This window comes from Hemibagrus wyckioides, linkage group LG22 (assembly GCF_019097595.1).
Source record: "Hemibagrus wyckioides isolate EC202008001 linkage group LG22, SWU_Hwy_1.0, whole genome shotgun sequence".
NCBI lineage: Eukaryota > Metazoa > Chordata > Actinopteri > Siluriformes > Bagridae > Hemibagrus > Hemibagrus wyckioides.
In genome coordinates this window covers 11,286,173-11,304,901 of record NC_080731.1, presented here as the reverse complement: position 1 = coordinate 11,304,901, position 18,729 = coordinate 11,286,173, and the positions used below count along the sequence as shown (strand labels likewise).

General features: G+C 39.7%; 1 protein-coding gene across 4 annotated transcripts in view; it reads right to left on the bottom strand.

Moving 5' to 3' along the window:
• adgrv1 (adhesion G protein-coupled receptor V1) overlaps window positions 1-18,729 on the bottom strand; it is a 123,927-nt gene that overhangs the window by 32,146 nt on the left and 73,052 nt on the right. For all 4 annotated transcript variants that reach the window (XM_058375379.1, XM_058375380.1, XM_058375381.1 and 1 more), the window contains 4 exons: window positions 18,093-18,342; window positions 17,210-17,349; window positions 16,304-16,464; window positions 16,074-16,174 (listed from right to left, as the gene is read on the bottom strand). In XM_058375379.1, the coding sequence (XP_058231362.1) occupies window positions 16,074-16,174; window positions 16,304-16,464; window positions 17,210-17,349; window positions 18,093-18,342 (652 nt within the window). The remainder of the gene's footprint in view (window positions 1-16,073; window positions 16,175-16,303; window positions 16,465-17,209; window positions 17,350-18,092; window positions 18,343-18,729) is intronic.

Genomic DNA, 18,729 nt, shown 5'->3' with positions numbered 1-18,729 from the left:
GGGAAGAGGGATTATGGGTGTAAAAGCCTAATAATGAGAAAGAGAGAGAGAATGAAATATACAGTGATGGCTCAAGTGGTTAAGATTCTGGGTTGCTATTCATAAGATTAGGGTTCAAGCCCCAGCACTGCCAAGCTGCTGCATAATGGCTCTGTGCTCTAACCCCAACCCTTCAAGGATGGGATATGTAAAGAAAGAATTTCACTGTGCTTGTAATGTATATGTGATAAATAAAGGCTAATTCTAAAGACGCTGTGTCTTGTGTACAGTATGTATGATGATGCACCTGACAAGCAACTGGTCTTTTATAACGGTCGGTGGAAGCCACAGAAATGAGATCCCAAGGTAACTAAAACCATCAGTGATAGTTGGCACAATGAATTCATTGCTTCATCTTAGGAGAATGGAAAACTGCACATAATGCACCCAGTAACATTGTTATCTGTGTTTCTCACAGATTACATTAATGTTTAAGTTAATTCATGTGAATTTTATATCTAAAATTGTGTATCGTTACATGTGGTGAGCTGTTTTTTTTTTTTTAGAAAACAGCTAGCTCCAGTGGTTGGTGAACTGCAAAGCCCTGCTCCCTTATTTTTTTACTGAAAGTGAAATGCCCATCCTCCGCACCCACACCCACTGTGATAATAATATCACACTAGTCAAACTAAGACTAAGTCTGTTTTCTCCCTTCAGGAAGAGGAGATGTCTTGGTGGTTTCCTGTGTAGAAGACAGGACAGCATGTGTGTTTGTCATCAAGCACCGAGGCCGCGGTGTTCGATTCATAGCTTGCCGATGGCCAGTTTTCCAAAAGTGCAAAGCTTTCAGCTTTCCCACTTCTCTTCTGTTCTTTTCTGATGCTGCATGTTGACTTGTGTGTTCCCAAGAAAAATGCACAGTCTGTATTTTGTAAAAAAAAAAAAGATTACGCGATCTTTAGTCTGAATTATGTCTGGTGCCAGGCTCAACACAGACACAGGAAGTGAAAACACAGTGTTGTAATGTGTACGTGTGACTTGTCTGAACCTGGGATGAGAAGATTATTTCCCCCCTCCCAGCTTTTAATAAAAAACAAGACACCAGTATTATATACCATTATTCGAGACTGGACAGCACAGCAGTACATACCATAGCTATTCACTAACCGGATCACACATGTAATATGGCAGTAATTCCCCAATAATTCCAGTCCACTACATAATCATAACAAGACGACTGGTCCAGTGCTGATGCAGCTTTAATGCTGAACTATTAATAGTATTGGCCAAAAGATGACATCAGTTAGAGTATAGCACACTGCCAGACTTTCTCTCCCTCTCACTCTCTCACTCTCTCTCGCTACCCCCTTTCCTCCTCCTCCCCTAACAGATACCGGTCTGAACTAGCTGGTTCCAGCCTCGGCAGCATCGTGGGTGTTTCCTCGGCCGCTTTTGTTCTGCGAGAGAGGCTGAGTGCGCCGCACGTAGCTCACAGACCTGGCCCTAAGGCTCTTGCATTCATCACAATTCTGTCATCTACCTTTGCACATCACTGTCTCTGTCTTCTTCACGTCCCTCTACTCAGTCTCCCCCTCCTACATTCACTACTCCTGCTATTTCCAACAGACTTAACTACATTCCAGGTCTGAAGGGAGGAAATATCTAACAGGGTTTTTAATTTCACACAGCTATGGGATAAGGTGTTTATCATACACACTTGTGTGAATTTTTGTCTACGTGTGGGCACAGGTAATGGTAATGAAGTCCAAAGAAATTGGTTTCTCAATGGTGATGACTGGGGTAATAAGATTGGGTGGGAGGGCAGCATCTGAAACACGGCTCTTTGCCAAAACGGAACATCACAGGAAGTTAAGGTGGTTTCAGGTTAATGAAGGTTTTCTGACTGTGTTATTTCCTAAAACAAGGTGCAGTGTTGTAAAGAACTGGACTTCTGTGTCCTCGTTTGTCCTCATTTAAGGTGCAGTCAGCAATTTTGCTCAAAGTTGTCTGGGGGAAAAAAGACCTGGAAATAGGCTCCATGGTGAAAAAGTTTGAATATGTTTGCTTAGAAAGAAGAGTCACTGCAAATCAGTGCAAGGTTGTTCAGTCTGATCACCTTTATATTATACTGACATTTCTGTCCGGATGGGAGTGGTCTTTTCCAGTAAGACCCTGCCCCATTCACACTGGCCAGATTTCAACCTAATTTGACTGAGGGGAATCTTTCAGATCTCTCACAGACTACCAGGCTGTTCTGGAGACTCAGGGTGGCCCGATACCTTACTTTAATTAAAATATATTTACGATCTATTATTTAATACGACAACTTAGACTTGTACTTAGTACAAAATGTTGACTGCACCTTTAAATCCAGCATTTCATACAAATCCCAGTGTGCTAAATGATTCCAGAGGAATCTTTGGAAACCAAGACGTTCATGCAAACACTGCATTTGCAGTCAGGAGACTTAAGAGTTAGTATAAAATTCTACATACAGACATATAGTGTAGCCATTTCTGTGCCACTCTAGTAACTCTGAAACAATAAGCCTAGCAAATGGCCTTGTTTACACACACTACTTGTTTACTTTAGTAAATACTTCTTACTGAAGTACACACCACTCAGCAGGAGGCAGTTGTACTGAAAGCTATTTTTTGCTAAATCACATACAACACCTATCACACACAACTCCCTGTCATGTTCTTGAGCATATGCCTAAACATGGCTGCTTTAATTATTTTGCGGTAACGGCAAATCCTGAAGTGTTTTATTTCTTTTATACCACATTGTCCTGTTATCACTTATGTTGTAGCAGCTATAGTTGTGACTTAATCAGACAAAAAGATTTTGTCATGTTCTGAGTAAGCACAAGCCGCCCCGAAACCGAAAACTGAACGGATCAGAAACGCTGACATTGGAGACTCCTTCCATTAAATAAATGTTTCCTTAGAAAAAGCTTGACCATATCAAAGTAAGTTACATATTAGCCTGAGCAATGCATGTTTACCTTCCAAGTCATTTTCTCCCTGTGTGTTTTTAATGTTTGACTTTTAGCTTGGAGGAAACGTGAAGGAAAAACAAGGGTGCTAACAGTTAATCAGATGCAGTTAATCTATTGACTCACCAACAATAATCAAATGGGCAGTTAAGCTCGCTGATAACCTCACTGCAGTGCACCTAGATACCTTATGCTGTTCTCTGCCATGTTATGCTTTTATCACTGACTTTTATCAAACTGGTAGACCCAGCATTCACTATCTCAGACTGAAAAATAGAGGTGACCATGCCAACTCATAAACTGACCTGTTTGTGCTGTCCCTGTGGCAATAAAACCTGCATAAAAAAGTTCTAAAGAATCTAAAAATTAATTCCCTGCCCCATTATTTTGGTTCTCGTTTGATTATTCACATTATTAAAATAACTGCAAATATTCATTAACCGTATTAACCACTAGGTTAGATTGCATACAGGGATGAAATTGCATGCCTGACCTAAAAAACCAAGTAGAACATTAATTACTGGCAAAACATATTTGGCTTGGCGTTAAAGTTAACTTTAAAACCGTAGCAAATGACAGTAAAAGTTCATAACAACGTTCATTCACACCACTCTGAAATACAACACATGAAGATGATCTCAGGAAGTCTGTATAACAATTCCTTGCAGCTTTTGTTTTTGTGCTTTCTTATATGGCACCTCATTCCTGCCATGTGATACTCAATCACTTTGTTCGCTGCTTGTTAATTGGGTTATTCATTAAAAGTTCATTAATGGCTAGATGGCATACAAGATTGGAGGATTACTTGACTCCAAGTAAGTAGTGGATTTCGTTCTGGGACAGAACAGCAACTACACAATATCACGGTGTGTTAGAGCCACGAGTGTGGCTAGAGAGCGACCCCTACAGGTGAACTCAAACACATCATGAACATCATGTGAAAAGCTCACACAGAAAACGCAGACTACTTACTTGGCTAGCAACAGAGCATCATCTGTGAGTAACACCAACCAAACTGCCATGTAGTCAGGGAACAGAGACAAAAGAATCCCCAAATAGCCATAGAGTTTAAATATAATGATGCATTGATGCTTTCCTTCCCCGTGTCTTTAAGCATATCCTGTAGACGCTTATGCACATCCTGTATATTCTGGCATAGGAATTATTCATTTATTTCTATTCTAATCTGCTTCCACAGTATTTCCCTTCTATTGTTAAAGGTAATTACAAAATGCAACACTTCACACTATCCAAGGCTGTGAAAGTGGACTTTAAACTTTTAGGTAAATGTGTTACATCTTCAGAAAAGCAGACGTGCACTTTGCTCTACTGTCTGAATAATTCATGTTCACTCAGCTGAGTTATACTGGCATAAGGCCATGTGTATTCACCTGCTCATGAGGTGAAACTGGACTTTTGTCCCCTTTTTACCGTTTAAAGTCCAGGCTAAGTGGATTGCCCATAGGTCTAGGGATTTCCAAAAATAATTCAGCCAGTGCAATCTGTCCAGAGGTCTGAGGGACTTGTGATGAGCTGTACAGACAGATAGATAACTGCATAACTGGGACTAGAAATATTTGTAGGGATGACTAACAAAGCACAGTGTTTATGTTTGAGACTAAGAAGTGGGGTCGAATTTATAGATGCAAGACTGCAGGAGATGACTTGTTTGCTAATTCACAGTAAAGGGCTTCATTGTGCAACTATACAAAGTGACAGGGGAAAATCATACTTTACAAGAATTTGTCTGTAAATAAGATTCAGCAAGTTAGGGACAACTCTAGAACAACTCTAGAGCAAAGAGATTGGTGTTAAAGGTGAGATCAGTTTTTTGCTTTTATTTGCAAACCTCTTTACACAAGTTCAAGGTTCTACATGGGCCACTTTGGAGTTTGTTGCTTGTTGGTCAAATTCTTCGCATACAGAGAAGGCAATATGTTCTGAGCTTTCAGACTTCATACACATGGAACCATATAAATGGCATGTCAGTGTTTGCTCTCAAACATCCACGCTTTTCTCTAATGAAAAAAACACAGAAAGTAGGTCTGAAGGCTAAAGGTTATCATATTAGACAACACAGAGAGTGGAGATAAAGAGTAAAGCACAGAGGATGCCGTTCAGATTGATATACGTTGTTATAAAAATACTCTGCTATTGTTGAAGCCAAATAAATGAGTTTAATTCTTACTCTTACACATCTTCAACAAAGAAAGAAATGCCATTATGTTTTTGGAAGCTCGGGCAACGTTTCCTGTTTCCATGAACTACAGAATTAAAAGGCAAGTCAGTGATTTTAGGTCAAAACATTTTGTAATCTTTGACAAAGCTCTCCTTACATTCTGTCAATAAAAATATTTAGAGTATAAAAAAGACAGAGACTTAGACTGTCACATGTACTGGGATCGGAAACAAGTGATATATAACAAGTGCGGCTTTACTGGACTGTTGATTCAAAATGCTTCATGTATTTGCATTTATCCTCTGCAGCTTGTGTGTACATGTTTTGGGGAGTGGCTTAAAAAAGAACAAAAAAAAGTAGCTCCATTAACTTCTTCAGCAATTTGAGCAACTCGTCTGTTGGATCGGATCGCACGGGCCAGCCTTCGCTCCCCACGTGCATCAATGAGCCTTAGCCGCCCATGACCCTGTCACCGGTTCACCACGGTTCTTTCCTTGGACCACTTTTGATAGATACTGAACACTGGATTTCTCCTTTAAGTTGTCTTTCACTAATCTTTAACCTGAAAGCTGTGAAACATTGTTCAATAGGGAAGTTAATACCTTACAATCTGAATCTCAAGGGGTTCCTGAAGGGCTCTTTGAACGCTCAAGGGTACTGAAAGGAGGAGATAAACCCTAAACAGACAAACGGAAGAACTCTTTTGGGGTGTCAGATTAAAACTTTCATGAATGTAATTTAAATAACCTTGTCTCCTGCATGTATAAGTGAAATTTAAAAAATCTGGTACTGCCACAGTGGAGTCTCTGTGTAGCCGAAGCTATGGTGAAGCACCATAAAACAGCAGAAGGATTATATTAAGGAGCCCACATAGTGATTATACTAAAGAAGCTCCAGCAATGCACTTACCAAGTTACAATGCTTCATAAATGTGTCAAAAACTTACAAGGTTTCACAGTGATGGATATATGTACTGAGAATAATGTGGACAGTTCATGGTGTAGAAGAGAGTAAAGCTGTCATCAGTGTCATGTTCTAATAGCAGGTTACAAGAAAGCTTGCTGTTGTGTCATGTCATGTCATGTTGCTGTTATGCAACATCTAAAACCTCAAAAACTCATCAGTTTGCAATAAGACTCTTCTGTGTGTTTTGACCCAGTGCAGTGCAGCGCTCTATTTCATTTTCCTGCATTCTTCCTTGGTCACTTCATGCAAGATGATATCAGAAAACGCTCTTCCCGGCTGACGTCAGGCCCTGAGCTGGGCCAGCTGACACAAGGCAGTAACGTTAGCCATCCTGTGATGGCCCTTCGCCCCCACCAGAGAAGCTCATGTTAGTGCTGCACTGGGGTTAGCAATTAGCTTGAGGTACGCCGCGATATAGAGCAGCAAGGTCTTGACCTGTACAACGTGCCTCCAATTTCCCTAACACAAGGGGAAAAAAAGGTGCAAGGCTCTGACCAGTTTGAACCAGCCATCAAACTAAATAAGGAGAAGGAGTCAGATGATTTACGTCAAGTGAACAAGCACAGGTCATATTAGATTAGGAGAAAATGGCTATGTTTGATTTGGCAACCCAGCACAGCCTTTGTTGCCTAATCTGATTGAGTCGTGGGACCAACATGCTGTTTGGATTCACTTGCCTGTGTTTGTGTGAGTGTGGGATTGCAGTGACACACATACCCACGCTCACACGTCTCAACAAAAGTAAAGGAAGAGCCCAGGATGTGGGATGTAGATGTAAGAGACCTGGATTGCTAACACCCCCCCACCCCACCCTCTCTCTCCATCTTTGACGTCATCTGGGGCTGGCTCATTACGGTAAATGAGTGGTCAGGATAAACTCGCTCACATGCGTCACGTAGAATTCGGCCACTGAGTCTGTCTCTCAGGGCTGAACGGTTGAGCCAGACAGTGCTTTCAGCACTTATAAACAAAAGAGTTTATTCCATGACTACAATATTTTCACTTCCTGTAAGACGTGAGCACTTAGTGTACTTTTTAGACAAGGGTAGTGTTTATTCTGGTTACTTCTTTGCCCTGTTTCCTGTCTTGGGGAATAATAAACGCAGTTTCGTCAAGCCAGGAAGAATAAAAGAAATTGTTTTTCTGTTGATAAAAGTGTTGATATGGTTTGAAATTGAGTCCAGAGCACCACAGGATGTGTGGCTTAAGCCGATTATGCCTCGGCTTATGCTTTTTCAGCATGTTAAAAGAGTAGCAGGAAAATAAGACCCACATTATGCAAACATACAACAAATGGACTTCATTTAACTACCGAATTTTCTATTCTTTAGAGAGAAATCCCAAGAAACACTATTACTGAGACCACTGGTGTCAAAGAATCTCAAAAAAAAGTACAGCAGTTCCATCCAAAACAAATGATGCTCATGGTAGAGCAAATAAACCTCATGATAATATTACAGTTAGAGAAAAATCTGTATTACAGATAGCAGATGTGGCAAAGTTATATGAGTGAAAGCCAGGCTAATTTACAACCCTACAAAGAAATAAATGACTCATTGACTCAGTGATCTACAGTCAACTGTGGACCTGCAAGCCTCAGAATTCATGACTTTCTCTCAAGTACCCATTTTTCTGAGAAGAATGCCAGCGGTGTCTCGAGGGAAATTTTACTTGGCTAGCCTTTAGAACAATGTGTAATGTCTAAACAAAAGAAACAGCAGTAGAAAAAATAGGACTGGTGCAACCAGACATGCAAGCAACAACATAAACAAACAAACAAAGTAGATATAATCTAATATTTAAAGTAATTAACAAGTAGACTCACTGAACATACACACATATACTAACAAAACACATTTTACTCATCATTTATTTATGTTTATTAATAAGTCAATAAATATTCTATATTATTAAATTAATATTCTCAATATGGCCACTTTATTACATATGCACTTACACAAAATCAGACATAACAATATGAGCACTGACAGGAGAAGTAAATAACACTGATAATCTCCTCATCATGGCAGCTGTTAGTGGGTGGGATATATTAGGCAACAAGTGAACATTTTGTCCTCAAAGTTGATGTGTTAGAAGTGTAAAGAATTGAGCAAGTTTGACAAGGGCCAAATTGTGATGACTAGACGACTGGATCAGAGCATCTCCAAAACTGCAGCTCTTGTGGGCTGTTCCTGGTCTGCAGTGGTCAGTATCCATCAAAAGTGGTCCAAGGAAGGAACAGTGGTGAACCGGGGACAGGATCATGGGCGGCCAAGGCTCACTGATGCACGTGGGGAGAGAAGGCTGGCCCGTGTGATCCGATCCAACAGACGAGTTACTGTTGCTCAAATTGCTGAAGAAGTTAATGCTGGTTCTGATAGAGAGGTGTTCGAATACAGAGTGCATGATGAGTCAGGGCTGTTTAAGCAGCAAAAAGGGAGACCAGCACAATATTAGGCAGGTGGTCATAATGTTATGCCTGGTTGGTGTACATTTTTAACTTTCATTTCCAAAACTATATCATTTCCAAAAACTATACATACACAGGTGACAAATGATATGAAACCCTGGTGGCTGTGTATTGCCGTGTGCCCGTTTTCTAATGCATGTTTTTTTTAGGTCCGCTTCTACAGAACTCTCACTGTAAATCAATACCGAGCACACACCTTTATCCTGTGATGAAATATTTCCTGATGGGAGTGTTGTCTTCCAGGACAACAGGAAGAGAAAGCTCACTGAATGGTTAACTCAGTATGAGCATGATGTAAGTTCATTGTCCCTAAATCCTGACACTGATGAGAGCAGTGTTTTAGACAGTGTTCTCCACCACCACCATTAAAATACAGATTATGGGAATATTTTTCGGAAGAGCGGTGTTAAGTCCTCCATGACATTTCCAGAAACTTGTAGAACCTGTGCAGGAAGCTGTTCTGGTGGCTTGTGGTAGTCTGAGCACTCCATGATGTTTTTAATTCCTATAATTACTGATGACTTAATTAGTGCACATTTAATGAATTATTGTACTTTTACACAAAATTCTGCTGTACAACGTTTACTTATCTATGCTTCTGTGAATATCCAACCTGAAACGTGAGAACCAGACATCACCTTTAATTACTACATATTTTCTCATTAATTAGTGTTGGCAGAGTTACCATACTGTAGTTTTTGCTTGCATAGAAATGTGAGAATAGATGAACATGCAGCAGTCATGCTGCATGAATTGGGCAAAAAGAAATCCTAATTACATTTGTATAATTATTTAAACATTAAAGCAAGAGTCAAAGGTTATCGGCTCATTTAAGCGATGAAGTCGTTTTTGTCTGCATGTAGATATTTATATTTTTAATTATAATAAATTATTCTCTCATATGTACCCTTAAGCATTGCCTCTGTGTAGAAGTGAGAAACAGTCCAGTACAGATGTGCTATAAAATATAATCCTCATGTAAATATTTTGGACGTTGCGTACTTGCAAGTAGCTGCTGTGTTTAGAAATCTCAGCAAAACTGTATACAGAATTCTGTCATATAGGAGTTAAGATGTTTAGGTTTTGAACGTGATAGAATCCCGGACCTGAGATCTCCAAGGAGCTGAGGAACACTGCTTTTCAGATGTAAAAAAGAAAGCAGGCTTAGATTTCGCTTTGAATATCCACTCACGCACAGGGCACCTGTTTATGCTCCCGAGATCTCTGTGTGTTCGTGTAGCTCTATACCTTAGCACTGTCACTGAGTGCAGCCTGCATACATTTGAAGCTAAAGACCTTTTTATTGCCCCGGGCTTGCTAGCTAATTGCCCTAGTTAAACGTGTTATTGCCGCTCATATGAAGAGCCCTAGCCACGATGACACACAAAGCCAGGTGAGCTTCACTGGGTAACTTTCCACTCACTACAATCTTCAGTTGTGAGAGGAAGGACAGAAGGAGAGACAGGTGGCTTGACCTCTCCAGCTGATATTGATCTCTCTTTTTTTTCCTTTATCTTTTCTTTTTTTTTTGTAGGTAACCCACTGTTGCCCCCGTTTATCAGCTGTGTACCTGATGTAGATCAATGCTCGGCCAGCTGCCAAACTGCATAGTTATGATAATGTGTGCATGCTGCTGTTTCTCAGCCAAAACGCACTTATCAAAGAAATCAGGCCATCCGTTAGCAGTTGACAGAAAGGGTTGTATGAATCCACAGATAAATCTGCTGAACTTTCTCCATGCACAGAGCACTAGTAGTGAGTAATTACAAACACATCCAACCTGGGAAAAGGCGCTCAAAGCTAAGTGGCGAGGTCGACAATGTCGCAACGTCAAATCATACAACAGTCCGGGAAAAAATGTGCAGTACTTTCCAAATACTGTGTACTTATTATTACTGGAAAAACTGAGTCATGTGTAACAGTCTCAGTGCTCTCGCAAAGATTATCAAGTGGGAATGCTAAGTGCTGGGTGTAGGTTTTTCTTGGCTGATAACGTTCTCCTTACAAAAGCAGGGAATGATCAGAAAGCTGATCAGAACACTGTGTTTCACCGACACCAGCGACACATGATCATAGATTTTATTGGCGCAGGGAAACATTAGTAACAACGTAGCCTCAAAAAAAAATAAGGTATTAAAATTAGGTTTGGTAAATTAGGCACTTATTCACACTTGACTTTGATCTAATGAGTAGTTTTAGAGTAACTCTGTAATAGGCAGATGAGTGTTTAGCGGTTTAATACTATGGTTTGGTGGTACAGTGGTTTAGTGGTTAGGCATGTTTACCTCACACCTCTGGGGTTTGATTCCTGTCTTCACCCTGGGTGACTCTGTCTGTTCTCCCCATGCTTAGGGGGCTTCCTTCCTCCAGTCCAAAGACATGTGTTGCAGGCTGATTGGCATCTCGAAATTGTCTGTAGTGTGTGCGAGAACGTGTGTGTGCATGATTGTGACGGGTTGGCGCCCCCTCCCCCCTACAGAAAATGGACAGATCTCCACAAGATTTTCCAACTAGATACTGTATTAAAAACCACACAAAAGACCTGAAACCAGACTGGGCTGGGAAAAACACATGTTTTTCTCTATCATCTTTTCCTCACCAGTTGCACAGGGAAGTTTTTTTTTTTTTACACATATTCCTGGACATTATCCCCTCCCTAATCTCCCTTTTCCTCTCCCAGGCTTTGCACTAAAATGGTTTTGTGGTTTTGTACATCATAGTAAGGCAAGAAGATCAATATATACTGATCAGGCATAACATTATGACCTATATCTAATATTGTGTTGGTCTTCAATTTGCTGCTTAAACAGCCCTGACCCGTCATGCACTGTGTATTCTGACACCTTTCTATCAGAACCAGCATTAACTTCTTCAGCAATTTAAGCAACAGTAGCTCGTCTGTTGGATTGGATCACATGGGCCAGCCTTCACTCCCCACGTGCATCCATGAGCCTTGGCCGTCCATGACCCTGTCGCTGGTTCACCACTGTTCCTTCCTTGAACCACTTTTGATAGGTAGTGACCACTGCAGACCGGGAACACCCCACAAGAGCTGCAGTTTTGGAGATGCTCTGATCCAGTCGTCATGATGAGGAGATAATCAGTGTTGCTTCACTTATCAGTGGTCATAATGTTATGATATATATATATATATATATAGCATGCCCAAATGGATAAGCCACCAGTGCTTTCCTTTCCTGCCCGTAAAGATGTAAATCTATTAAACTGAATACATATTTTTTTCAGTAATACTCAAAATGGATTTGATATAGTAGCTTACAGTGAGAAAAAATACATCATCAAATGATCAAAATCAAGGTTACAGCAGCACACATGAGTGGTACTGACTGACCCTGTCCTCTAAAACCTTACCAAGAAATAATGACTAGAAGGATAAAATGCAGAAAATACCTTAATTCAAGGGTATCTGTTATGACTAAACCATAAGGTACAATAGGAACCACATCCTCTTTAATACATACCTTGGTGCAAATCATGTGTAACTGATGACTGCTCTCAGTTTGAATAAGTCACTAGAGAGGCTAATATGTTCTTTAAATAATATACACCCGAGCTAGGAGTTCTTGGCATACTGTACTTAAAGAGCCTAAAGGGGAGTCCCACTGAAGTATTGCAGTGGATCAAACTGAACAAAAAAGAGCTGAGCAGTGTATGAAAAAAAATACTGGCCATGGTTCATTGACTCAGTTATAGTTTTACACGTGTTTACTGAATTATTTTGCTGAAGGCAAAATACTTGATCAGAGAATAGCTGAAGGGGAGAGTTTTCACTACACTTTATTTATGCTCTCTCTTCTGATTAGGAAACTGATGATCTTTGAAAAGACAAAGAAGTATACTTTAATCTCCATCCTTAAAGTTCATAGACCTTGACACTAGTCTAAAGTGGTAACTTAAAGCTTCATTAATCCAAATCATTTCACTTGATAGTTAATTAAGCGATAATATATGGTCTGGTTATATGAAAAATAATATAGGCTTAGGTGGTGTGATACTGCCCAAGAATTTTTTTTGTAATTTTACTGAGAAACAGAAAAATTATAACCTTCTCTGTTCTGAAGACTTTCTTATGTTGGGAATCTTTGCAAAGCTCTGTGATGGTTACAAAGCGCTGAACCTCACCAACTACGTCTATTAATATTAAATACATGTCTTCTAACAAAAAAACGTCATACATGGCAAAACATTTTTCTATGTTAACAACAAAACAATTATTATTAGTCTTAGATTATATGGAAGGTCTGCCGTCTATGTCCCTGCGTATGAGCTGTTACTATAGAAATGACAACAAGTGCATTAATATAATCGCTATAAAAAAGTTACAGCCAGAGCTACTGTCAGAGCAGTGCAATTATACAAAATAACACACACTTCCTGACTAATGCTCTGTAGATTTGAGAGATCAGCTGTGCTGTTGCATAACTTGCATGACATGTATTTAGTTCCTCATACGATTTGTGTGTAAAAAGTGGTTCCCTGTTTTTTTTAGGAGCTGAAACAAAAACTTCAAGTGCTTCATAAACTAAAAAAAAAAAAAGTGTTTTAGTTACATCTGATCCACACCATTGTGAGTAACGAAACTATATGGATATACCTGGACCTTTAGATTCACATGACTGTGCTAGATTAGAACAGTAGTCAAAAGAGCCGTATGCATGTTCCTGCTTTGGATCATGACCAGTTTCTTTTCTCTCCACCTGGCTGTTCTGTGTTTGAGCTATATCAGTGATATCTTGTAGTGAAGTCGCTGAGGTCACGCTGTTCTCATCTCCTCTGTACTGTAAACATCTTTTCTGACATCCTATATAATGTATTACTGTGAGTAAGTGCACTCTTTTTTTAGCATCAAAAAGATTTTTTAAATATCTAAATATTCAAGTATTCTGTTTGTCCTGGAGACCTGCTTTACTGGTGCTGCCACTTCTCTGTCCTCATGTGGAAAAACAACAAATCAAACAAAGTCCACATTCAAATGACACAGCCAGAATCAAATCTAGACCTTCGGTTAGTTTGGCTGTGCACGACTAATAATACAATGACAAAGCTGGCCAAAAAAACAACCGAGCAGCCAAATACCACAGGATTGTTGATTTGCAGATAAAGCATTCAAATCCAGGACTATATATAGACAAAACTTTTGAAGGCAACATACATCAGTACAAAGTGCAAAGTCAAAACACCAGAAATGGTTACACTGCCAATATACTGATAGACTGGCCAGTAAATAGGATTTTGCTTTACAAATATCTATCTATCTATCCATATATATATATATATATAGAGAGAGAGAGAGAGAGAGATTAAAATGCACTTATAATTTTGGTAAACTTGGTAAAAATGTCTTTTTTTATAAAATGCCCATAAATGTAATATAAAATGCCCATAAAGCTGTAATAATGTGCTAATAACTACTTCCTTGATAAAATTAATCTTGGGACTATTCATTAAAAAGTCATCTGGTGAACTTGCACAAGCTTTATAAATCTGAAATTATTATGAAGCAACTGTAATATTTATGAATAATTATAAACCCATTACAAAACTCATCATGAAATTCTTCAAGTGACATGAGGAATCATTTCCCACTTTCAAAGAACCATAAGCACAGTTATAGTAATTTATAAAATCATAGAACGCGAAGTATTTTTTTCTTCTCCAAATAGAAAGCATTAAAACTGACAGCACGAGTAGTCAAGAAAGACAAGTTTCAGCCTGTGTTACTGTAAAGCCCACAGCCACTCGAAAAGACCAGCATGGAATTTTCCATTCAAAAGAGTTCGTGAGAAGAGGGAAAAAGCAAAAACATTTAATGAATGACAGAATGCATACAGGTTTTTTGGAGGCAGCCTTTTTGCTAAGGCCGTAAGCATCTTCATGTTATTCGGCTCCGCGATATTAATTCAGGACCAGTGGAAAATCCCCACTCTGGTTAAGCTCACCTGTTCATAAGCATCAGTCCCCTAGCCACTTGCCCCCCCCTCCTTTTCCTCTGGTTTTATGGGGAAGGGAGACTTGAGATAGCTGGGTTGTTACCCTGGTAGCCCATACGGTCTTATTTAGATGTGTTCATCCAAGCTGTTATCATGTAATTCCTAGAAATATCTTTCTACGCAAGGATCACCAAGTCAGCAGGGATTGGAAATGAAGACTACATGGTTCTACATTCTTTCAGCTTTCTGAATAACTTCATGTTATTTGACTTATTCTGCAATCAAATGATGGACAGGATTAAAGTGCAAAGTAGTCCAAATTTTGGATAGCAAATATGTAGAAGGTTATAAATGAAGGCTGTGCATGATTATTTGATTCAGTGTAAAAGAAAGAAGCAGATATCTACTATACACTGCTGCACCTGGAGATAAACCTGCTATTTTAAAACTTTTTTGCATGAAGCTCGGCTCTTTATTATCATAGCGCAAATGCAAAAATAAAGCAACTGATCAAAATGTGCACATTGGAAACACATCATCTCTTTGGGGTTTTTTTTTTCAGCTCCTGTTGTCCAGTCTGGGTGAGTCAGTGCCCACTCCAGCCTCAGGTTCCTGTTTGACAGGATGTTGTCTTTGGCTCTTCTTAGAGCTTATCAACTTCAAAGTTTTACTGTGTTGTGGATTCTGATATGCTTATCTGCTCACCACATGTGTAAAGATTATTAAAAGATCTGGCATTTCTTGTCTGATCAAATCAATCTGGCTTTTCTCCTCTGAACTCTCTCTTCAACAAGGGGTTTCCACTCAAAGAAACGCCCTGACTGAGTGTATTTTTTGAACCATTCTGTGTGAAAGTGAAAGTCCGAGGAGATCAGCAGTGTCTAAAAATACTCAACCCAGTCCGTCTGGTTCCAACAACCATGCCAGGGTCATGACATTGTGTTCTGATGTGTGATGTGAACTGAGTTGTAAGGGACTGTTACAGGGGTTCCTAATAAAGTGGACAGTGTGTGTATTTCACAATGTATATATATATATCATTCAGCTGTATTTGTTGTATTTGTTTGCTTAGATATTTTTACGTGTCATGTGTGTAATAACACAAGACTGGTCTGAATCAAATTTAACAGTCACTGTATTGTTTGTTCTTATTCACTATATATATGCTACAAAATAGTGTGTTTAGAAATAGGGGTGGACTTTTAATCCTTTCATTTTACTCTGTTAAATGAGTTAAAAGGAGACGGTAAAGTTTGCACAGATTTGGGCCAAAGTGAGTTAAAAAAAACTTTGTGTCAGCAAACTTCAAATGTCATGCCCTCTATGGCACCGCCCACGTCAGTGTAGGTGGGTTCATTTCTGACCATGAGAATAGCAACTGGGCAAAAACAGGAAAAAACAGTCTATGTTTTCTCCTGCAAAAATAAAACCCTTTTACAGATGAAGAAAAAAAAAAGGAAAAAGTCTCTCACAAATGTGCATACTTTTTTTTTTTTTTTTAAGACTTTGTTCATTTATAATTTGTCCTACCTGTGTCCCTAAGCAGGCCACCATCATGTGTGTGAGCAGTTTGGCAGCAAACATGGGGAATTTGGAGCACAGCACATGAGATATGATGGCCAAGGCAAAGCCTGACGAAGAAGAAACGATACATTAGAAACAGATTTGCAATCTTTGTGACTAAAGAGAGAAGAAAGTAAGTCTTAACTCTCCAGGCCTAGTTTGGTGTGATTAAAGAATTAATCAGACTTAATCAGAACCTGAGATGCAGATGAAGCCTGCAGTGTAGAAAGCCTCGTTGTATGAAGACAGAGAGCCGATCTCAGCGGACGCCGTGTAGATGGACAGATGTGAGCAGGCACACTCCACAAAGTTCTCGCTGTCATCGACCACTCGACAGAACTGACCATCAGATAGCCAGCTGAGGAGGAGAAACCAATAAAAATGAATGTCACGCAGGTTTTAACTGAATGTACAAGACAGTGGTGAGAGTGGCCATGCTGTATGGTTTGGAGACAGTGTCACTGAGGAAGAGACAGGAGTCGGAGCTGGAGGTAGCAGAGCTAAAGATGTTGAGGTTCACTTTAGGAATGACAAGGTTGGACAGGATTAGGAACGAGTACATCAGAGGGACAGCTCATGTTGGATGTTTGGGGGACAAAGTTAGGGAGGCCAGATTAAGATGGTTTGGACATGGAGAATGTTGGACATGGAGCTGTCAGGCAGGAGGCAAAGAGGAAGGCCAAAGAGGAGGTATATGGATATAATAAATGAGGATATGAAGCTAGTGGGGGAAGTGTTGAGGATGCAGAAGATAGGGATAGGTGGAGAGAGATGATTTGCTGTGGCGACCCCTGAAGGGAAAAGCCGAAAGAAGAAGAAGAAGAAGAAGAAGACAAGATTGTCTGACCACATGATTTCATGAGAAGCAAATGTCCCCACAAGGAATACCTGGAAGATTTGGCCTTGCGTGGACATTTGGCTTTTACCCACAAGAAAAATTATATTTTTTACAAAAATTGCGGCTTTTAAAAACAAACAACTCCTTTTGGTTACTGAGGCTAGATTTAGATGGAGAATAGCATTAATTAACTGCATTATTATTTGTGACAGTAGAATAAGTCCACACTGTCCTTTGTGTGTGTGTATAGAGACAGGTCAACCACCTCTCAGCTGCCTGGTTCCACAGAAGGCACAGAGATTGACGGGGTTTCACCCGGCGGTCTGGTGTGTGTATGCGGTACACCACCTCTTTACCATCCGCTAAAGGTCTGGACCCCCGGCCCTGAAGACTAACAGAGAATACCTGCACACACACAAACACACACACACACACAGACACAAAAGAAAGAAAAACATTCATAAATAACAAACTGGCTAAGTTTATATCTATGACAGAAAACCAGGAATATACAAACAATGTCTTCTGGGAAACTGCAGTGTTGACAAACTGGAATTGTGCTTTAATATAGAACACGTGTAAATTACAATTACAGCATCGAGAAAGAAGGAAAGCAGCAGGACTCCAGTGACTGACTGCTAACTGACCGACTGAACAACACTGCCACCATCTGGACAGTGGCTGAAATGGGTCTCCTCGTAGGGTTTTGCTCTTTACTATATTTCTTTACTATATGGATCATAATTCCAGCTGTGATTTTCCCAACAAAGATGTGTGTTTAAGAATCAAAAGTAAATGGCCATTATACTTTAATGCAAGTGCATGACTTTGTACTAAAAAAAGGTGCTAGTTTAAACACTGTACTTAGACTCTCATCATACTAAACATTGTTTTTTTCCTCCTGTCCCATTTTATTCATATTAGTATTCTGTATTCTGGTTGTGTTTGCTATTATTATCTGTTATTAAAAATGAAACATGAACTTCTGATGGAAGTTCGCATACTGGGAGCAAACATCTTGAAATGGGAAATGTATCACGCCCATCTCTCAGCAGAATTGCTCATGTACTGATTTATGTAATCTCTGAAAATTAATTCCCACAATTTGCCTGCTGATTTGAAAATGAAACACATTTGGCTTTGCTCACCTTGTTGTTTAGAGCGCTGCCTTTTGTGTTAGTGAGGAACCAGTGCTCAGTGTGGTACTCTATGAAGTGTATTTTCTGGCAGGCAAGAGGAGACATGCCACCCTCAGGCAGCACCGGGACCTCCAGCAGGGCATCGGGCAGGGTGAAGGTATCGCCGTTCGTGCCTGTAAAGGTGTGTGCGTTGATGTCTGTGGGATACCAGTTGTATGCAGTGATTGTAAAGTAAGGGCACGTGTCCAGGGTCTTTCCTCTGTAGGAATGGCAAAGAGGAATCAGAGTTATCCTTTATATCCTGTATATGTCAAAAGGGCTGATTTCAAAAGCAGAACAATAGAGTTGTGTGTAGCGCTGTGTGTGTGTGTGTGTGTGTGGTCTGTGTCAGAATACACACTATAAGGGAAGTTCTTTCACTGAAGGATATAAGAACTTGTGTTTAGGATTTACTTGTGTTTGTACTATACAAGTATATTTCTATCATATTTTGTAGTCTTTCTTAACACACACTTCATGTTAAACAATTCAGGAAATGATGAAAAAGTTTAAGAAACAGCATTTATACAATATTACCATATGTTTTGCTGTATAGGAGATCACCCCCAAACACAAATACACATTAGAGTGATCTCTAGACTCCTTT